Source organism: Raphanus sativus, chromosome 5, assembly GCF_000801105.2.
Source record: "Raphanus sativus cultivar WK10039 chromosome 5, ASM80110v3, whole genome shotgun sequence".
Taxonomy (NCBI): domain Eukaryota; kingdom Viridiplantae; phylum Streptophyta; class Magnoliopsida; order Brassicales; family Brassicaceae; genus Raphanus; species Raphanus sativus.
This window is the reverse complement of record NC_079515.1, coordinates 8,104,620-8,128,078: the sequence shown is the minus strand read 5'-3', so window position 1 is coordinate 8,128,078 and position 23,459 is coordinate 8,104,620. Positions and strand designations below refer to the sequence as shown.

The following is a 23,459-nucleotide window of genomic DNA, read 5'->3' as shown; positions in this document are numbered from 1 at the left end:
AGGAAGATGGGATGTCAACTCCACTTTCTGCACCTATTCCAGCCTGATCCAAAGGAGGCAAAGTCAAGCTAGAGACTTAAAACAAGCTCACTTGGGAGGAAGTCCCATGAGTATCCTTGTATATATTGCATTAGTATTTGCATTATCATTTTATTGCATAAAACAATGGGAGAGTGAAGTTGTGGTGCAGGTATTGAGCAGAAAGTCGGACACCAGAGCGATCTCATCGCAGCGACACCTCTAGATCGCTCCACCTGGGAGCGACATGTCCAGAGCGAGATGCCGAGGTCGCTCGCGTCACACGCGAGTGGAAACACAGAAACCGACCTCAGAGCGATCTTCTCACAGCGACATACCGAAGTCGCTCCAGCTGGGAGTGACCTATCGCAGCGACGTTCACACCTCGCTCCACGGAAGGTAACACACAATCCCACTTTTCTTTGTATTTCACATTTCCATTGGGTACCTCACTCACACAGAGACTGTGTGATTTAAGTGTGGGGGAAGTACCAAGTATTTGATCATGTTTGTTTTCATGATTTTGAGTCTCATGCATTGCATATTACATTCTTATTTGCATAGAAAAATCCAAAAAAAAAAAAAAAATTGAAAAACACAAAAAGAATCATTTAGTTGCATCATTTGCATTTTTAGGATTGAGTCTAGAAGCATATAGGTTGCATTCATGCATTAGGGGGATTTCAACCTTGTAAAGAGCTCATGCTAAGTACTGAATTTGTTGACCTTTGTAATCGTGACAAGTAGCTTAAGCACCCTTTGGAAAGCTTGTAAACTTCGCGCCTTGAATGCTCCTCTTGAAACTCATTTGACTGTTGATACTCTCTCTTTGAAGCAAGCTCCTGTTTTAATGTCTCTTGCATATGGTCCCTTGTGTACTAAGTCATGGATATACACACATGAGTTGTCCCATCCTTTTTACCAATCTTCTTGACAAACTCAAGTGGTACTCCACTCCCAAAACCCATACCTCCTTTTTAAACCATCATTATTTGTTGAGTGAGGCCTCTTTGGAAAGCTTTACATGTGCATAATGTTGAGAATATTGGGAACGACAATGCTTAGTCTCCATTCTTGCTAGATTAGTCACTCTATTGTCTAGCTATAGGAAGGGGGTGAGTGTTGTGATTGTGATTTGGGAATATGAAAGGTTTGACTCTTTGTGCTTAAATGATTAGTCTTTTTGGGATAAGTGGAGAAGTATTTAGCTCTTATTGTGAAAAGTCTTGGCCTCCAAATATATAAAAAAAAAAGAAAAGAAAAAAAAGAGAATAAAAAGGGGGCTAGCAAAGTTGTTAGGAGCTCAGATTTGTTTTAAAATTGTGAAAATCTCTTATTGATTTCAAAAAGAAAGAGTCTGATGTGAAAAATGTTCTTGGGATCTTTTGGTGAGAGATGTGAGTTGGGTTTAACATTGAAGAATAATTGAATATCTTGTATGTTTGGGAAAGGGTAGAACAATGAAGATTGAGCATTGTATGCATGAGTTGATCCCTTTCTTAGATATATTATGTGTAATGTCAAAGCTACTTTATTTTGAGAGTAAATCACCTTAAAAAATCATTTTGAACATCTGATTTCCCTTGCATTAAAGTCTTTGTCTTACCAAACCAAATGACTTGGACCAGTTGACCATTTGTGAGATTCTATTGAGTTTGCTTCATAATGTTAGAGAGATGTGGATTTGTGGTTTGTAGATGCATGATTAATGAGTGTAGAGATCAATAAGCGGAAAAACAAGAATTGCAAACGAGTTGTCAAATTATATTGCAACAATGGACCGGACCTATCTTTTTAGATCGGTACAAAAACATATACATAAAAATATATTCAATATCAAACCGACCGTACCAAACAAAACATCCAACTCAGGTTAGCCTTCCCAGTTCCTTCATAACTAAAGTAAAAAATGGGTCGAGTGTGCAAGTGTGGTGAGAAAACGAGGGAGGAGCTGGACCTTTTTGACTTGCTCCATTACCACATGCATGAGAGACCGTGGCAATTATTCTGATGACATCTATGTATACCGTATACGTTGGTTCTGGACGAACTACGGTTTAATAATAGAGTTCACAAGATTTTAGTATCAACTAACATAACAACACGTCTTGTTATAGATCAAACAGTCATACATTCATTGTTTTCTTTTACGTGCCAATCGTTATTTTTTCTAGTTGTCTTTAGTTTGTCACGCTCAATCTAATGGCCTTTAATATTAATCTGTCATCAATTATTAATGTCATCTTCTAAGAAGTTAAAAGATGTGCACACGAAATCTAGTTTGGTTATTTGTTCTAAAAAATTAGGTTACTGGTATTATATTCATCCGCTTTGTACATAAATCAAATAAATTTGTGTCACTCACAAAAATACACATAAGAAAGCTTTTTAATCCCATGAGGACAATGCTAAAGGTTTTTAAATCCATGAGGACAATGCAAAGACAGGAAGGTTCTGCCTTTTGTTGTTCATCGCATTAATATCTGCAAATAAATTAAATTAAAATTTAAAAGAAACAGTCAATAATTAAAATTAGAAGAGGCAGATCACAAATTTTCGGTTCAAGTCCACCTACCGAATTTATTTTGATTTCGATGTTTATGTCGTGGAATATTTGTCTTCGTTCGATAATTTCCTTTTAAATATCAAACCCTTCCATTGAGAAAATTAAAATTATAACACATTTGTTTCGGTATATAGAAGAAATCTTTATATACCTTGTTTGTGTGCAAAAAAATTGTTTCTAAATGCAATTATGTTTCTTCGACATCTAAATGCGATTATGTTACCTAGCTATTTTTGAATTGATATCAGTATTTATGTACACGGAAGTCTCAATAAAGTTATTGCTGAAGCTTCGATCCTACTTAACTCCAACGCATCAATATATCTTAAAGTTTCACTATTTCGAATTAAAATAATTGGGTGAAGTCTATGACTTTGAATGGTAACCAAATGAACGAAAGGGAATACGACATTCCTTAAAAAATTTACCATTTTTAAGGAATATGTTTTCCTTTTCATTTCTCTTTGTTCCTTAATTCGTAGAGAATTATATAATATATTTGTTCTTTATTAATTTTGATAAATAATTATTCTTCTTCATCATTTCTTAAATTTTATTTCTACTATTTTTTTCTATCCGTTCCTATCATTCTTTTGATGGTTACCAGTTACATTTTCAAACGCCATATCAAAATGGATCTATGGTTTCGACTTACCTACCATTCTCGAGGACTACTGAAATATATAGTCATTGACTTATTGATCATTACCTAAAGGAAACAAGAGATAAAAGTTATGAGCAAGTGACTAGTTTTTGACTCATGAATTCAAGACCATAGAATAGCTAATAATTTATGTAGAATTATGTGTTTCTATGACTGAAGTTCTATTATGAAAAAACAACCAATAAAGCACTGATAGATGTGTGCAAAAGAAGTGGTTTTCTTAGTATACGTGAATCAAAAACTAGTCAAAGATTTTGCCATAAAAGAAAAAAGAACAGTGAAGCTTTTTAGATTTGGTTGTATTATTATGGGGTGGGGTGATTATCATTTATCACGGGCTTTGATGTTAACACAAGCAAGTGGAAGTTGTCTTGTGGATCGTGGTGGACCCTTCATCGTTCCTAGTCTTTCGCATTTCACTGATTTAGTTTGACCAAATTCCATTATTATTTATAGTAACAAAATCTACTATTTATATAAATCGAGACCTGATTTTCAATTTTGTATACTATACATAATCTACTGTTTATATAAATCGAGACCTGATTTTCAATTTTGTATACTATACATAGACCTAGACACGAATCGGATATTTGAGGTTTTAAGGTATTTGTGATTTGTTTCATATGTTAGGAATATCAAGTTTTTTTTATTTGCTTTGATTCAAAAAGTTACCGATATTCAAAATAGATATTTGTGGATATTTACGAATATTTACGGATATCTAATATGTTTTGATTAATATAAATAATTTTAAAAATTTGATACAAATTTGTTTTGTAAAATATTTTTTGCATGGTATATAATATAAAAATTAAAAGATGTAATGAATCTATATATATTTGTAAATTTTTTAAACTTAGTTAACAATTATAAAAACACAAATTTAAGAAAATTTTATAATTGTCATGTTTTTTTTCTCCTCCTTTTATGTACTACTTTTATATAAGTAATAATGTGAATAGAATTTATCAAATCATATATTAGAATATAATTATATAATTTTGTACATTTAAAACCTTAAATATAATCAAGATATACATGTATTTATCTATTACCGGATCAGATATCCACTTTCCAAATTTTTAATATTTGTGATTTACTTCGATTTTAACGGATATTGATTTTTAGTATTTGCTTTACTTCAAAAGTTTACGAATATCTGGAACTTTTGGATCGAATTGAAACGAATAATAAATCAAATCAAATTTAACGGATAAAATGCTCAGCTCTCTCTATACATCAATGTTTTGTGGTTGTTGGTAGGGCTGGGCATTTATTCATTAAATTTGATTTGATTCGCTTTGTTATTTGTTTTGATTCGATCCGAAAATTCAAGATATCTGTAAAATTTCGAAGCAAAGCAGATACTAAAAACCAGTATTTGTTAACATCGAAACAAATCACATATATTAAAATTTTAGGAAGCGGATATCCGATCCAGAAATATATTAAATACATGTATATTTTGATTATATTTAAAGTTTTAAATGTATAGATTATATAATTATTATTCTAACATATGATTTGACAAATTCTATTCACAATATTACTTATATAAAATATTACTTAAAAGTAAGAGAGAAAAATTATGATAATTATAACCTTTTTTAGTTTTGTTATTATAATTGTTTACTAATTTAAAAAAAATTACAAAATATGGATTCACTACTTTTTTAACTTTTATCTTATGTACCATGCAAAAAATTATTTTACAAAACAAATTTGTATTGAATTTTTAAGATTATTTGTATTAATCAAAACTTATGGGATATCTGTAAATATTCGTAAATATCCACAAATATCTATTTATTTTTTGTGTCCGTTTTCCGAATATCTGTATTTTTCTAAAACAAAACAAATCGAAAATTAGATATTTCTAACATACGAAACAAATCACAAATAATTTTAAAAATTTGGATATTTGATCCGTGTGCAGACCTATTAGTGACCTATTAGTGAATAGTGATTAAAAGCGATTGTAACTCGAAGATTGTATATCTAACAAACTAATATTAATACCTTGTTTTTAGTTTTAAAAACAAGGTATTAATATTAGTTTGTTAGATATACAATGCTTGATTTCAGCTAAAAAAAACAGAAAAAAAAACATACGTCATATGAAAGGTTGAAGATGAAGTATTTAGTGTTCTTAAATTTTTTTAGTATAATATACAAGCTTAATGCATCAGGCTCGGGCGTTAAGGTATGTATAAGACTAGAAATCCCAATACAGCATAAATAAACTTGTAAGATTATCATAACGAGATGTATAATAATTGTATATCATTCACATAAAGCTTAAGCTTCACTTCTAAGATGTGACTTTCCACACAAGATACATTACGTAGATGGCATCTTAATCATATTCTACTAACATATTTATTTAATTAAAAATTCCAGCAGTTTTCTTACAAAGTTATAAATGGCACACGTGTGCGCCCATAGCCAGATAAGCTCCCTCTTCTTCTACCTCCAGACTTTGAGCTTTCTCTCTTACATTCGAAACTCGTTTAAATGCCGAGAAGCTTAGAGCCGTTGGATCTAGGAATCCAGATACCGTACCATTTCAGATGTCCAATCTCGCTAGAGCTGATGCGCGACCCGGTAACCGTCTGCACCGGTCAAACCTACGACCGAACAAGCATCGAGTCATGGGTCTCCACAGGAAACAACAACAACAACACGACATGCCCAGTCACACGTGCCCCCTTGTCCGACTTCACTCTCATCCCGAACCACACTCTCCGCCGCCTCATCCAAGAATGGTGCGTCGCTAACCGCTCCAACGGCGTCGAGCGCATCCCCACTCCCAAACAGCCCGCTGATCCCACCTCCGTCCGAGCTCTCCTCAGCCAAGCCTCCGCAACCTCCGGAGCCCACGTCTCCGTCCGCTCCCGCGCCGCCGCTCTCCGACGCTTGCGTGGGTTCGCGCGCGATTCCGAGAAAAACCGCGTTTTGATCGCGGGGAACAACGGTAAGGAGATTCTGATCAGGATTCTGTTCTCCTCCGACGAGGAGGCTCATGAGCTGGTCTCCGAATCTCTCGCTCTTCTAGTTATGTTCCCGATGAAGGAGTCTGCTCAGTGCGTGTCTATAATTTCGGATCCGGGTCGGGTCGAGTTTTTAACCCGGTTGCTGTTTGATTCTTTCGTCGAAACGCGCGTTAACGCCGCGGCGTTGTTAGAGATGGCGTTGACAGGATCGAAAGGAACGGTTACGATTACGAACTCTGAGTCCATATTCGAAGGAGTTGTCGATCTCCTACGTGGTGATCCGGTTACGTCGCAGTCACGGCGAGCTCTCAAGATCGGAACCAAAGCTCTGTTCGCGCTCTGCCTAGCGAAAAACACGCGCCGCATCGCCGTCTCCTCCGGCGCGCCGGAGATTCTGATCGACAGGCTCGCGTCGGAGGATTTCGACAGGTGCGACGCCGAGCGAGCTCTGGCCACGGTGGAGCTGCTGTGCCGGACGCCGGAGGGGTGCGCGGCGTTCGGCGAGCACGCTCTGACGGTGCCGGTGCTCGTGAAGACGATTCTGAGGGTATCGGATCGCGCGACGGAGTGCGCGGCGGGAGCGTTATTAGCGCTCTGCGCGGCGGAGGAGCGGTGGAGAGAGGAGGCGGTGGCGGAGGGAGTGGTGGTGCGGTTGCTGCTGATGGTGCAGAGTGAGTGTACGGAGAGGGCGAAGAGGAAAGGACAGAAGCTGCTGAAGCTTCTTGTGAGAGACTCGTGGCATGACTACTCCTTCGCTAACTCCGATGGTCTCGCCTGCAGCGAAGTGGTCCCCTTTTGATTCTTTTTTTATTTATTGTGTTACACAGTAATTATTTTTAGTCTTCTATATGTTTTTTAATTAGTAGAAAAAAAAAACTTGTGAAATGGTCATTGTTTATGAAAAATTGTGAATTAAAAATTCAAAAAGGTTTGATGATCATAATTTATATAATGATTTTTTCTCCAGTGTGTGTAACCAATTTCTCTTCTTATTGATTGGCTTTTGGAGCTGGGAAAAGGTGTTAAAAAGCAAATGGAAGCTATGCTAAAAGCCTTTGAAGTCATTCTTTATATGATGTACAACTCTCTTGTTGAGTGGCCATGAGTTTTCTAATGAAATGTCATTATAGTATTCTCTGCTTTATATTGATTGCAGAGCTCTTGTTGGTTTATCTTATTTATGGGCTTAGGTAAGGGCCGAAGCTTAATATGGTCCAGCCCAATAAGTATTAAAAAAAGAAACTCAGTTTAGTTTCCAGGTTGACGTGGGATACATCTATCTATATTATTAAAGTTGAAGTACTCTAAGGAGTTGTTTGGAAACTAGAATAGGAATTAAAAATTTTGGAGTGTTTGACTATAGGATAGCATGAAAATATGGATAGCATTAAAAATACAATTATGGTTTTTTAGCAATATAAAAAGAAAAATCGATTTGTAATCAATATCTCATCAAATATATTCAGTTACCATAACTCAAATACATGTAATAAATTCCAGAGAAAATATCTTACTTTTTGTTGTGATCCGAGAATATATGATCGACATATTCCCTTATCATTATCTCTATGTTATATTGGTGTTTATCTTATAGATAGGTAACTATAAGATCATGTATATATATGGTGGTTTAAACTCAATAAAGATTACGCTTTAGATCAACACACGTTATCAGCTCGTTGCCTTTAGAAACCCTAGCTAATAGCCAAATAGCCTCCTCTTCCCGGTTCGTTGACGAAGAGAAGCAAAGCTCCGGACGAGAAGTGAACTGTGCGACGAGAAGTAAAGCTTCGACGATCTCATAGACCGATCAACCCATCAAAAGGAGAAGGTATCCTCGATAACTATGCTAGAACCCGAGTACAAATCTTAAAACCCTAACCGCATACATGTGGCTACACTTAGCCAACATGTCTTGCAAAGAAAACATAATAAAAACCGAAATTTTATATCAGATATAGCGTGATTTCTCAATCGTTTCTTGTCTCTGTCTTGATTCAATGCTATCGTCATCATCGTTTATTTTTTTTAAGATAGATTCACCATCACGTTATGCTCTGTTTCGCTCAAAAAAAAAAAATATCATCTTGCTCGCTTGCTTTGGTTCGTATAAAACGCATCGCTCTGTTCGTTTTGATTTTGAGTTTGTTTACTTTGTTCAAACCGTACGCCATCTCTCGTTCATATTGATCCGAACTGAATTCTTCTCCGATCGCATACTCTGTTTTTGTATATATATATCGTTCTGTCCGTTTGTCATGTTCGTATATATATATCGTTTTGTTCATCTTGTTCGTTTTAATCTGTTAACGTGCTCTGTTTCTCATGCATAATTTATTCTGTTTCGTTTGATACGTACCGTACAACATATATAAATATTGCTCTGATTCATTTATTCAAACCGACCGTTTAATATTTATGCATAGCACGTTTGTCTTATTTAATTAAGAATGCATAGCTCGTTTAAATGACCATGCATATCTCGTTTTGTTTTTAGTACAACTCGTTATCATGCATAACTCATTATAATATAACTGAATTTTTTATATATATATATATGTCATATGATTATATCTAATGGGGGAAATAAAATTTTCAGATGTCTAAATTAGCAAATCTCGACTTCCCTGTTTTGAAAAGCAATGGTGAAAATTTCCTTGATTGGGCACTTGATGCAAGGATCATGCTACGATCAAAGGGACTTGGTGATACGATCATAAGTGACAATAAGTCCAGTGATAAAGATCGATACAGTGCTATTTACATAATACGCCATCATCTCCAAGAGAGTTTGAAAACTCAGTACAGAACCATGGAAAATCCATTGGACCTTTGGAACGCTTTACAGCGACGTTATGACCACCAGAAAACGGTGATGCTTCCAAGAGCTCAATATGACTGGAAACACTTGAGGTTCCAGGACTATAAAACAGTTGACGAGTACAACTCTGTCCTGTTTAAAATTGTTTCCATGATGGAATTATGTGGTGAAAAAGTTACTGAACTCGAGATGCTTAATAAGACTTTCTCGACTATGCATTCCAGTAACATGGTATTGCAACAGCAATACAGAGAAAGAAAGTTCACCACATACACTGAGTTGATCGAATGTCTTTTGTTGGCTGAAGCCAATAATGAACTGTTAATGAAAAACAGTGAGATGAGGCCTCCGGGAACGGCTCCATTACCTGACATCTCTAAGCTTGCTATAGAGCAAAAGAAAGAAAGTAACCTTGTCCACCATAATAACCAACCCGGCTCATTCCGTGGTAGAGGTAGGGGACGAGGTGGCACGTTTAACGCACACAGGCGAGGACGTGGTCGCGGGAACACACCAGGTTTCAGCCGTGGTCGTGGTCGTGGCCGTAGTGTGTCGTTTAAACCTCAGATCAAGACTGATTTGTGCCATCGTTGTGGTATGGGGAACCATTGGGCAAAGAACTGCCGTACTCCTAAGCACCTATGTGAACTTTATATCAAAAGTCTAACAGAGAAACCAGAAGCTCATATGGTTCGAGACTCAGGATATGAAGGAGATGATGACGAAGAGGACACAGAATATGTCCAGAACAAAGAGGAAGGATCAAACCAAGATACCGAGATGGAGTTTCAGACTTCAGACATTCTGAAATAAGGAATTAAAATTCCATAGTTTTTTTTATTTTCCCCCAGTTTTGGTGTTTTCTTATTTTTTTTATGTTTGGTTTTGGTGTTAAACATTATATTATGCATTAATAAATTCTTTTTATTATATATATATATATATTGATACGCCTAAATAAAAAAAAAAAAAAAAAAACCAAACATACATAAAAATATATATATAATCGTATAAAAATATATATATATATATAATCGTATAATAAAAAAAATATATATATATATAATCGTATAATAATAAAAAAAAAAAAAAATATAATCGTATATATATATAAACCGATTATATATCAAACAATTATTCTTCAGAATTATAAATATATATTAAGTATATACGAAAAGAAAAAATAAATTAATATATATTTATACCATACATAAAAATATTATTAATTATATGTATTGTTTTTGAAGAATGAAAAGTGGAATGGACTCATTTGTGGTAGACAGTGGCACCAGCCATACCATCCTGAGAGACAAACGATACTTCATAAACCTGATTAATAAAACAGCCGACATCACAACCATAGCTGGTACAGCTAATCTAATCGAAGGCTGCGGCCAAGCATGCATTTTATTGCCTAATGGTACACATCTAGAGATAGATGATGCATTGTACTCACCTAGCTCTAATAGGAGCTTGTTAAGTTTCAAAGACATAAGACTCAATGGTTTTCATATTGAAACCAAGGGTGAAGGAAATAAAGAATTTCTTCAGATTTATAATATCACCCAAGGCAATAAAAGAGTCCTTGAGACTATACCAGCATGTGGGACTGGACTTTACTATGTTAAGACTAGTCTGGTTGAGGCTAATGCCGTGATGAACAAAGAACTCAAAGAAGAGTTCACTCTTTGGCATGACAGGTTGGGTCACCCCGGATCAGTGATGATGAGAAAAATCATAACAAATTCAAATGGCCACAATTGGAAAAATAAAAGAGTTATTCCTAAATACCTCACATGTGAAGCATGTTCACAAGGGAAATTAATCACTAGGCCATCACCAGCCAAAGTGAATAAGGAAATGATAAATTTTCTGGAAAGAATACAAGTTGATATTTGTGGACCGATACACCCACCCTGTGGGACTTTCAGATATTTTATGGTCTTAATTGATGCATCTACAAGATGGTCACACGTTTGTCTCTTATCAACTCGTAATCTAGCACTTGCGAGGTTGCTGGCTCAGATTATAAGACTTAGAGCACACTTTCCAGATTTTCCTTTAAAGACTATACGTCTTGACAATGCTAGTGAATTCACTTCCCAGGCTTTTAATGACTACTGTATGTCCATGGGGGTAAGTGTGGAACATTCTGTAGCACATGTCCATACTCAGAACGGTCTGGCTGAATCTTTTATAAAGAGAATTCAGTGGATTGCCCGACCACTCTTAATGAATACCAAACTCCCAATATCAGCTTGGGGACATGCTGTGCTACATGCAGCCGAGTTAATTAGACTCAGGCCATCAAGTGAGCATAAATACTCGCCATCCCAACTAATTACGGGTCATGAGCCAGATATTTCCCATCTAAGAGTTTTTGAATGTGCAGTCCAAGTGCCTATAGCACCACCACAGAGAACAAAGATGGGACCTCAAAGGAGGATGGGAGTATATGTTGGTTACGATTCCCCCACTATTATTAAATACCTAGAGCCAACAACTGGTGATTTGTTTAAGGCCAGGTTTGCGGATTGTCATTTTGATGAATCTAAGTATCCAGCATTAGGGGGATATTTTGGTAAGCTGGAAAAAGATATAAAATGGAATCAAACATCCTTAACATGGCAGGATCCTCGGACTAGAGATTGTGATCTAGAAGTCCAGAAAATAATACATTTGCAAGAGCTAGCTAATAAATTGCCAGATTCCTTTGCTGACCCAAATAGAGTAACCAAGTCATATATACCAGCTGCCAATGCACCAATAAGACTTGATGTCCATGAGGGACATAATCAAGCTGCTACTACGTCTAAACCACAGTTAAAACGTGGTAGACCATCAGGTTCCAAAGACAAAGAAGTTCGGAAAAGAAAAGGTGCAAAGAAATCCGAATCCTTTGAAACCCTAGACATGGAAAAGGGAACTCATGTACCATCAAAAGAAACTTGGGACGCCAAGGATCAAGGTACTGAGGTTCCTGACAATAATGAGATCTCAATAAATTATGTCATGTCTGGAAGGGAATGGAACAGAAAACATGTCGACATGGATGATATATTTGCATACAATGTAGCACTTGAATTGATGGAAAATGAGGATCTAGAACCCACATCTATATATGAATGCATGCAACGACCAGATTGGTTAAAATGGAAAGAAGCCATTAATGTGGAGTTAGAATCATTGAAAAAGAGAGGTGTATTTGGACTGATCATCCGGACACCCCATGATATAAAACCAGTGGGATACAAATGGGTTTTTGTGAGAAAAAGAAATGAGAAAGGTGAAGTTGTGAGATACAAAGCACGACTTGTTGCACAAGGATTCTCACAAAGACCAGGAATAGATTATGAGGAAACTTATTCCCCTGTGGTGGATGCTACGACCTTGAGATTTTTAATAAGTCTGGCTATAAGAGAAGGTCTAGATATGCGGTTAATGGATGTTGTAACTGCCTACTTGTATGGTCCACTGGATAATGAGATATACATGAAAATTCCAGATGGTATTGAAATGAAAAACAAAGAGAGTTCTCGAGAACAACATTGTATCAAATTGAACAAGTCTCTTTATGGATTAAAGCAATCGGGTCGAATGTGGTACAATAGACTATCTGAATATCTCCTGAAAGAAGGATACAAAAATGACCAGGTTTGCCCATGTATTTTCATAAAGAAGTTCAATAAGGGTTTTGTAATCATTGCAGTATATGTAGATGATTTAAATATCCTAGGAACATCTGGAGAAATTTCCCAAACTGTTGAATATCTCAAGAAAGAATTCGAGATGAAAGATCTCGGGAAAACAAAGTTTTGTTTGGGTTTACAATTTGAGTATGTAAAAGATGGAATCCTTGTGCATCAAGAAACATATACAGAAAAGATACTCAAGAAATTTAATATGGACAAATCTCACCCATTAAACAGCCCCATGGTCGTGAGAAGCCTTGGTCCGGACACGGATCCATTTGGTCCAAAGAGGGACGATGAAGAGATCCTTGGTCCAGAGGTGCCATATCTCAGTGCCATAGGAGCTCTGATGTACTTAGCTGGCCATACACGACCAGACATCAGTTTTGCTGTGAACTTACTATCTAGGTTCAGCTCATGTCCGACCCAAAGGCACTGGAATGGGATAAAACATGTACTTCGTTGTCTACAAGGAACGAAGGATTTGGGTCTTATGTTTACTAACCAATCTAAGGAAGGTTTAATTGGTTTTGCTGATGCAGGTTACCTATCTGATCCACATTTTGGTAGATCTCAGACTGGATATGTTTTTACACATGGAGGGACAGCAATATCTTGGCGGTCCATGAAACAGACCATGGCAGCTACTTCCTCAAATCATGCAGAAATATTGGCGATGCATGAGGCCAGTCGAGAGAGTGTATGGTTGAGATCCATGACACAACACATCAGTACCACTTGTGGTATAACCAAAGGAAAGGATCCACCTACCATCATATACGAAGATAACACAGCCTGCATTGCTCAGCTTAAAGATGGATACATCAAAGGAGATCGGACGAAGCACATTCTTCCAAAGTTCTTCTTTACCCACGAGCTCCAGAAGGCAGGAGAGGTCCAAGTGCTACAAGTCAGTTCAAGTGAGAATTCAGCCGATCTCTTCACCAAGTCCTTAGCCACATCAGTGTTCAAGAAGCTCGTGCATCAGATAGGCATGCGTCGACTGAAGGATCTACGGTGATGCATTCATCAGGGGGAGTTCATGTGTTGTACTCTTTTTCCTTATCCACGGTTTTGTCCCACTGGGTTTTCCTGGAAAGGTTTTAATGAGGCAACATCAAAAGCATGAATGAACCCTGAACCAGAAGTGTCGATCAAGGGGGAGTGTTGTGATCCGAGAATATATGATCGACATATTCCCTTATCATTATCTCTATGTTATATTGGTGTTTATCTTATAGATAGATAACTATAAGATCATGTATATATATGGTGGTTTAAACTCAATAAAGATTACGCTTTAGATCAACACACTTTTAAATATGGAAACAATAAAAGAATTATTAATAAACTATTATGACAAATACATGATACATCTGCATTGTAAATATATAAAAAAATATAGACCACTTAAAACGGAAAACAAATAAAAATTTATAAAACAAAAAAAAATTAATATCACGATACAATTGCATTACAAAATGGTGAGACATCTAGAATATATAATATTCACACGAGAACTATAAAATATTATAATGTTCTTAATTATGTATAAAGTTAGACGTTCATATTATAACATCTCAGGTCCACCTCCTATTGCAATTACGTGACATGCAAACATATTCGTATTGTATATGTTGGTTTCTTTCATATCTGAGTTGATACGCGTTCATAATTCAAATATTTGTAAAATAAATATAATTTTGGGTATGTTATGGCTTTGGATTGGTTAGTCTATTTAGAACCCAGAAAAAGACTCAATGTATCCGAAACATGAAAAAAATACTCAAAATGTCCAAACATTTACCCGTAATCTAACCTGATGAAACTAAAATGTACCCAAAATTTTTACCGACCTGAAATATATTTTTAAATTTAAAATTTACCCAAAAACATGTCTGAAATACCCATACCAAATATATACAAAATGTTTCAGATACTTTGCGCACCCAATCGGATTTCGGGGAAGACCCGAGCTCAAACAGAGACCTACGGGTCCAAAAAATATATTAAATAGGTACTTATATAAGATTCGGATATGAACTGCACATGTATTTTCGAGTCGTTTTTGTTAGGTTTTTCAGGTCCGGTAAAATACCAAGATCTAAGAAAAAGTTATATAAAATGTATATACAAAATCTCAAATAAACTAATTCATAAACTATATAATTTTAAACAAAATTCTTTTCTTTAATATAATACGGTTTTAGAACACAATAATGTACAATAATCTCAAAATATTAATTGGTATCAAAATTTATTTATAATTCAAAAATCCCGCGCTTTTTAAGCGCGGGTCATAAGGTATATTATTAAAAGAGAAGTTCATATATAGAATGCCCATTAATTTTCAGTGTTATTTACACTTTTATGCCACTGACATTAAATAATATTTCTTATTTTAATGTTGTCTTTTTCATTTTGATTAATATGTTTTCCAAAATTCAAATTGAATTACATACACAATTAAATAATACTTCATATTTTAATATTTTGTCTTTTTCACTTACATTAATGTGTTTTCTAAAATTAAATCTATATTAATTACACTTCATTAACTTCTCAATTAAATCAATGTCAAATTCAAAAAATTACATTTTTATTGGACAAACAATTCATGGAAATTACAATATCAACTCTTCATTGAATAAATCTGAACAAAAAAATATTACCAAATTTAAACTGAAACTAGATAATATCCAAACGGATTTACCATTTTGGTATCTAGAGAACCATAACTAAACCTTATCTGAACGAAATGTTTCGGATATTCGAATGTATTTAAATAACATTTATATACTTTAATATGTTAGCTATTTTTCGAGTTAATATCTAAGATATAAGCTATTTTAAGTTGATTTGAAATATAAAAAATAGTCAAAAGTAAACATTTAAAGTAGATAAACAATAATCAAAACACCAAAAATACTTTATATATATATATATTTATTCTTCGTCCAAATATTCAAGTTAAATTTATTTTAATTTTTAATTTAGGTACTTTAGCTTACATTACTCAAATTTACATGTTATATTTTTTAGATTGAAGGATATTTAAATATATATAAATTTTGAAAATTTAAAAATAATTTAAATGGGTTATCAAACCCGCAAAGATCTAAATCAAACCGGAACCAAAGTTTATAAATATCCGAATAGAGCTAGAATCTTTAAACTCGAAAATCTCAAATCCGAATAAATTTTAGCTGAATTCGAGTGGATACCCAAATACTTATCCCTAGCTTAATCATTATAAAACGATCAAATATTATAAATATACTATTTAATATAAATAAATAAAAATTAAAACTGAAAATTAATATCCGTGCGGTCGCACAGGTCAAGGTCAAGATCTAGTTTCGTTTTATTATCAAAATCAGAAAGAGTATACACTCATCACATCTCAGAAACACAAAGCATACACACACAGATCATTAGTCACCCAATATATACACAAACACAAACCAAAGCCCTTGTAAGAACCCTTTTCTCTTTTAATTTATTCATCACATAGTCAAGGCAAGATATTTCTTGCTGCTCACTCTTTTCTTCCTGAACAACAGCCTCTTCAAGAACCCTACCCCTTGCTTCTTTCTTGGAACCATCTTCTCACCTTTCGCCTCCACTGGTTCGTACACGATCAAGGCGTTGTTATTGTTACTACCATCATGAGTGACATTGTTATTATCATCCTCTGCTTTGTAAGATGATGAGTCTTTTCCCGTTGAGTCTTCAATACTTTCCCGGAGAGAAGGTCTTTTGTGTAGAAATTTCACATTGTTGTTTGTTTCTGTTGTCGATAAAGCTCTTAGTTGCTTCCTTAAATTAGTTATTGTTTCTTGACACTCTGATAACTTCACAGAAGCTGCTGCAATATCCCATCCCTACAACACAAAAACTGTTAATTTTGGAAGTGTCTTGAAAAGGCCAGCATTTGTTGAAATTATAAATTTATTCGTTCACATAATCAATATACAAATCCTAAACGGATATTTGCCTCGATACGTTTTTCTCTCAAAGTTTATAGACAACAAATAATAAACACCTATGAACATTAAATTTTGATTTATTAAGTCTGTGAATTTATGTACCTTTCTACTCACGCTTCTGTTCCTCTGCATTGGTTTCTTTGTTTCAACACTGCAAAAAACTCATACAAAAGTGATGAAAATTTCAATAGCAAAAGAGAGAAACGATTGAGATCTTTAGAAGTGGTTACGGTTTTGGTTACCTTTCTAACTGAAGCTGAAGCTCGATGCACGTCCCTTCGAGTTCTTCACAGCAACTCTTTCTGTAATCAAACTCTACTTCAAGAGAAGACAGTTTCTTTTGCGTCTCGTTGAGCTTAGCTTCAGCTATGTGTAGCTTTGTATCAAGATCTTCCTTCATCGATTTCTCAGCTTCCATCTCACCCTCTACCTTCTCCATACTCTCTCTCAACTTTTTGACCTCTCCCTCTAAGCTCCTGATCTTTGCCTCAGCTTCCTGAAGCTTACCTCTCAGTTCGGTTTCAACTTTATCCGCTGCTGTTAGACCCAAATGTCTCTTGATCTCATCCTTTGTCATTGGACCTGATTCCACATTAGATTTCCATGTGAGGCAGAGAGGATCATCATCATCCATACATCCCAAAGCAATCTTGATGTCTTGTAACAAATCTTTAACACCGCGTTTCGATATCCTCTCTTGCTTTGATACAGCACTCAAAACAACTTGAATCCAATCGAAAGACCCGTCGTCTTTCTCATCATCATCATCCTCTCTCGAAGCTTTCTCAGTACAAACAATAGCTAACTTCTCCATCTCATTAAAGTCATCCATAAGCAACTTCATCTCCTTTGAACCAGAAGGGCTAATGACACTACTCTCACTAGAAGCGCTCAACGGTTTCTGCCCGCGGCTAAGATCTTTAATCTCCATGTTTTTCCTCATAATAATGTCCATCAGGTTCTTGTTCTCTGCTCTAACGTTACCTATCTGCTCCATCAACAGATCGTACTTAAGCTTCCGGCTCTGAGCTTCATCTCTCATCATCAGATCGCTCTTATTGTTCGCGTTTCTTCTTTTCATCTCTTCCCCTTCGTTCCTCACCGAGGAGATTGACCTATCAGGAAACTTCTTACGAAACAGAAGTCTTAGTCTTTTGCACTCACCTTCGAGCTCCACGATCTTGTTCACGTTCCTGAGCTGCTGTTTATGCGTTAGCTCCATAGACTTGCGAGTATACTCTGTTTCCTCTGTTTTTACTTCGAGATCCTTTTCAAGAACCGTGTACTCGTATCTCAAGAACGCGTTCTCTTTCTCCGTTGAGTCTAATCTCGTCATCAGCGCTTCGAACTCTGATTCCACCTGATGCTTACGCTCTTGTAGGCTTACCGCGAGCTCTTCTTTCGCCACAAGAGACTTCTTGAGCTGAGTGTTCTCAGCGGTTAACGTGTGAATCTTTCTCTTCATCTCGATCACATCATCAAACGCAGATTCATCTTGTCTTGAGCTAATGTTGTTGTGGTGATCGAGTCTCTTTGCCTCGTGATCTCTCCCAAGAAGCTCCATTCGCTGGAGGAGCTTATCACAAAAGGGAGATGAATCTCCATCCAACAACCCAGTTTCAAGACTCATTTCTTCATCTTTCAAGAAAATCTCATCAGCTACATCTTTGTCGCCGTAGAGATTCACACGAGAATCTTTCTTGGGAGAGTTTAAGGCTACAGTTTCTAGCTTCTCGTTTAGACTTTTTCGAGCTCTCTCGGGTCTAGTTCCTCCATTTACTTGAGGAACAGTACGTGCCTAAATACCAAAAAAATCAAATCAACAATCATCACTCAAAAGACATTTTGTTAAGCTCTCTTGAAGTTGAAAAGCAAATAAAGACAGAACATGAGTTATAAAACGACAAAAACATTTGAAGCAAACTTGGCTACTTCTGCAAGAGTTTTTATTTATTTACCTGTGGTTTGATGTTTCTTCTAGAAGAAACTTGAAGTGTTTCTGCTGCAGATTCTATTTTCTTCTTCGATCGCCACTGGTTTGCATCCATTCTCTCTGTAAGATTTTGGGATAGAGCATAAACTTAAACATAAAACTTTGCATTGAACTGAGAATAATCAAAGATCAAGACCCAAGAAAATGTAAATGATCAAAGGAAGGTCAGGATGCAAGTTCTTACATAGTTTTATGTTAGTTCCCAGCTTGAACAAGTGTGTGACTAGTATCTGCAACAACAAAATAAGAAGAAGAGGAGAGATGAATCTTCACAAGGAAATAAGGTAGAGAGAAGCATCAAAGTGACTATATCTATATGACTGATATTAATTGTTTACGTTACAACTCATAAATAAGCATTAAAGAGGCCAAAGATTATAGGCTTTATTCAATTGTTTTTATTCTGAAGTTATAGTACAATGTTTTTATTTATGAAGAAACTGTTTTAAAACCTTGCCTTTCATAAATTTTACTAAAGAAACAATCATAAGAAAATAAAATTCACCTATTAACAATACCATTTCAACACTTGACAATCATTTTGTTTTTGCATTAGGCTATTAATATGATAATATCTACCCTTAAATGAAAGAGAGGGCACATAAAAAAATGAAAGAGAGGGCAAATATTAAAAAAGAATGCCTGCAAATTAACTAAGGGGTTTAATTAAGTCCAGAAGACATTTAGTGCTACCTAATGACAATGACATTTGTCTTGTAACTTTTCCTTTGATAATTACTTTTTGCCATTTCTCTTCTTTTAATGGGGTTTCTTCTTCTTCTTTCGGTTCTTCTTTTTCTTGTAGGTTTCTAACAAGCAAATTATATTGCTAGACGATAATAAAGAAACAGTTCCAAAGGTTGCCTAAAAGAAAAATAAACATTTCCAACGTTAGAATTTCAACAATCATGATTATTGATAAACCATATATAGAAGTGTCGACCCTTTGAAAAGAAGTATACAAAAAATGTTTGGCCTAAACATTGATTCTACCTACTTTTATTATTTCCGAGTAAATTATATTATAAGTTAATCATGGTTAGGCAATCACCATGTCACTAGCAAGACAAGTATTATTTTCTTTCTTTTTGATTTTCTTGGCTGGCCATAGGATTCCAAATGCTCTCCAGTCTCCACCGACAGTTTTTACTACCACAACCATTCTTTAATTACCCATCATGTCTTGTTGAAAAGAAAAAGAAAAAATAATATCACAAAAGTTCACAAAATGGAACGGAGAAGTGGGGAATATAATAGTAAAGGAGACGTTGCGAAAATATTAAGTTTGGGGGGCCATATAATTTATGTGATGTCTATGAAAAGAATAAAGCTATGATTTATAAAACTAATGAAGATATAACCAAAATATTAAATCCACCTTAAGCCGTTAAATCGATATATTTCTTAATTGTCGTGTTGTAGGGGAAGAAGCCACAATGATCTTTTGCTGGTACTTGGTATAAAGATCTGTTATATAGTTTTCAAATGGATTTACTCTGCATTATTTGCATCGGTTGAACCTAACCAGAAGCATTCATTTTATTTATCAAGTATTTATTTAATACTGATAACTATAAGAGAGCAAAAATATTCAGGAATCCAAGTACTAAATATATCAAGCTCTATGTGAGGATCGATCCTGATGAAGAACATTTATCTTAATTTTAAGTTGTTAATATGTAGTTTTAAATTATATTATATATTAGACCATTTGGCTTGCAAATAGTAATTATAATATTTTTATAAATCTCTGGACGGTCATGTTTAGTAGGGGTGATATCCGAATTTTTCGAGGTATTCATCTGATTCGTTTCGTCCGAATAATCAATTATCCTATTTGATTCGATCTATTTTCGTCCGGATATTTGGTGTTCCAGATATATATAATTTTTTTGGTTTTTGACTGAATATACGATTCCGATCAGTAAAAAACAAATAAAAAATTAGAAAAGTAATATTTTTATTACAAAAGAAAATTTTATATACCTTTTAAAATTATAATAAATAATTTGATAAATTTAGTAAATAAAAATAATGTAAACTTATATAAAATATAATATTTATATAACTTATATATAATTCTTTAAATATATGTATATACATATAACAGATCGGATCGGATATATGTTTATAAAAATATTAGTATTTGTGATTTGCTTCATTTCTTACAGATATTGTAATTTAATATTTACTTTACTTCGTAAAGTTATAGATATCCAAATTTTTCGGTTCAAATCGAGACAAATAACAAATCAAATAAAAATTTATGGATATTTTGTCCAGCCCTAGTGTACCACAAGTGAATCGGTTAAAAGGTTAGTTTAACAGGTAATATATCCGAAGATTTGCCCTTAGGTTCTGTTTAAAGGATTGGCCTTTTGAGTAAGGTACTTTAATATAATAATTAGATTTTGATCCTTATTTTCAAAATGGAAAATAATTTTTCATCAGAATTTTTATATAATCACATTTTCCTTTATAAAATAGACCTTGACATAAAAATCTGTAATCCAAAATCCAAATCGAACCAAACAAAGAAAACAATTTGAATCTGGAACAAAAGGTAATAAATACCAGAATGGATCTTCTAAGATGGTATAAAACATATTCAAATCTGAAGTATTATTAACCAAACCGAACATATAATCCGAAAAACAGAAAACCCCAAAAATATAAAAAACCAATCCGAATGTGCAAATTAATCGCAAATATAAATATTTGAAATAGAAATATGTATTTCAAATATTCAATTCAATATTTATTTTGAAATGATATTTAAAATTATGTATTTAAATTTTAAATAAGTACCTTAAATATTCAGCTATATATAAATAAGTATTTATTTCTTATGTTTTACTTTTAAATTTTAGATTTAACTTTCAGATATATCTGAGCCGAACCAATATAATCCGAATCCAAACGACATATAGTTACTTTATGAGTTTTAAGATTGATATAAATTAGAACCAAAATCGAGGTTTTACATTAAACATGATCTGTACTTAGAACTTAAATTCAAAATAACTAACCCATATCCCAACGGATATCTAAACATCCAATCCTAACTTAATGTGCGTTTTATGTTTTCTCAATTAGTTTTATATTTGATAAATATTTTACATGTTTAACTAGTAAAATTATACTCATAAAATATAAATAATAACATGTGTCAGCATATCATTAAATAGTAATACTAGATAACTACTAATATTCATTTTATCATATATATATATATATATAATTTTAATACTCTATCTATAAAATTATATTATTATGTATTTTGTTAGGGTTTTGAAGAATTTCGATCTTGCATTTGGATTAAAGTACAATTGTGTATATACAAATTAATAGGCATATAATAAATAAAATATACACCTTTCATTTCAAATTATATGATGTTTTAGAAGGTTTTGTTGTTTCAAAATATAAATTTTTTTGAGGTTTTAAGGTTAACTTTAACTTTATTGGAAACTATTTCAACCAATAAGATTTTACAATATTTTTCATAATTGGTTTAAAATTATTTCTTTTACTTTTTAGAAAAATTTAAATGTCTTAATCTTTGTTCATTCAGCCAAATCATCATATATTAAGAAACAGAGGGAGTAATTGATTAATTACTTAAATTTGGTGGTAATATAATTTGAATTCATTATTTAAATAATAGATTAGTTATTTAGTTCTTTAGTTTTAGCCTTCGATATATATTTAATAATAACTAAATTAGGTATTAGTAAAAATAAAAGGAAAGCTAATTAAATGTAATGGTTCAACCTAAACTATTTGTAAGTAGATAAAAATTATTTATGTTTTAATACTATTTGTTATGAACCGACTGGTTCGATGGATGGATGTTTATCCAAAAGATACTTACTTGGCTTTGGTCCATTAGTGGCCCATCTTGTAACCGGCCCATTAAGGTTTTAGACATTGTAACTCCCTATATAAAAAGCTCATATTCGACATTAATAATATACACATTCACAACACGTTATCAGCACGAGCTAAGCTCAAAACCCTATCAAAATTCGTAGGTCACCAAAAACCTTAAAAACTAGCCGCATCTTAAAACAGTCATATCTCCATAACTGTAACGACCTAGACGGCGAGCCACCTATCAATCTGAAGATCACGACGAGACGAAGTCAGCGCCACTAACTACGCGAGGATCCGATCTCAGACGCGCCGGCACGCTCTGTTTTAGTACGCGCCGTTAATTGCTCAAGAACTCTAACTTTAACGCAACTTCAAATCGATTGTTCTCTCAAACCATAACGATCCAGACGACGTGCGATATACCAATTTGAAGATCTGGACGAGGAGAATCCAGCGCCGCAGACCGCGCCGCGATCAGATCATAGACGCGCCCTCACCGCCATCTAAAAGCCGTGCCGTCAAAAGAAAACCTAAGGCTGTTAACTTCTCTTTCTAGTTTGTTTATAGCCGATTTATTATTTGATCTTACTAACTTCCTTTGATCAATTTGTTTAAAGAAAACAAAGGATCAAATCTAATCAGATCAATTGAGGTTGAGATTTCCAAAGGAAACAATGAGCAAATCGAGATCTAAAAGTAAGTCATCAAACCCTAGTTGTTTGATAGATCCGATTTCATAAAAGAAATGTTTAAGTTTATATTTTGATCGATTGAGATTAGAAATCTAGAGAACCTGTATACCCTGATTGATTGAATCATTAGGTTGCTAGATTTGATATAATAA

General features: G+C 34.3%; 4 protein-coding genes across 4 annotated transcripts; 3 read left to right on the top strand and 1 right to left on the bottom strand.

Annotated features, from left to right (window-relative positions):
• The first annotated feature begins 5,675 nt into the window (after positions 1–5,675).
• On the top strand, positions 5,676–7,210 carry LOC108857723 (U-box domain-containing protein 25). Its single transcript, XM_018631734.2, has one exon. It carries the CDS (start codon positions 5,766–5,768, stop codon positions 7,041–7,043), a length of 1,278 nt encoding a protein of 425 aa, XP_018487236.1. The 5' UTR covers positions 5,676–5,765; the 3' UTR covers positions 7,044–7,210.
• A 654-nt stretch (positions 7,211–7,864) lies between these two features.
• LOC108860657 (uncharacterized) lies at positions 7,865–10,066 on the top strand. The gene is made up of 2 exons (XM_018634516.2): positions 7,865–8,075; positions 8,844–10,066. Exon 2 carries the CDS (start codon positions 8,844–8,846, stop codon positions 9,876–9,878), a length of 1,035 nt encoding a protein of 344 aa, XP_018490018.1. The 5' UTR covers positions 7,865–8,075; the 3' UTR covers positions 9,879–10,066.
• A 2,932-nt stretch (positions 10,067–12,998) lies between these two features.
• LOC130494821 (secreted RxLR effector protein 161-like) lies at positions 12,999–13,778 on the top strand. The gene has a single exon (XM_056985620.1). It carries the CDS (start codon positions 12,999–13,001, stop codon positions 13,776–13,778), a length of 780 nt encoding a protein of 259 aa, XP_056841600.1.
• Positions 13,779–16,097: 2,319 nt separating this feature from the next.
• On the bottom strand, positions 16,098–19,071 carry LOC108831650 (filament-like plant protein 7). The gene is made up of 5 exons (XM_056986105.1): positions 18,924–19,071; positions 18,705–18,799; positions 16,989–18,544; positions 16,849–16,897; positions 16,098–16,641 (listed from the first exon to the last, which is right to left on the bottom strand). The coding sequence occupies exons 2-5, from the start codon at positions 18,792–18,794 to the stop codon at positions 16,264–16,266; spliced, it is 2,073 nt and encodes a 690-aa protein (XP_056842085.1). The 5' UTR covers positions 18,795–18,799; positions 18,924–19,071; the 3' UTR covers positions 16,098–16,263.
• Positions 19,072–23,459: the final 4,388 nt, after the last annotated feature.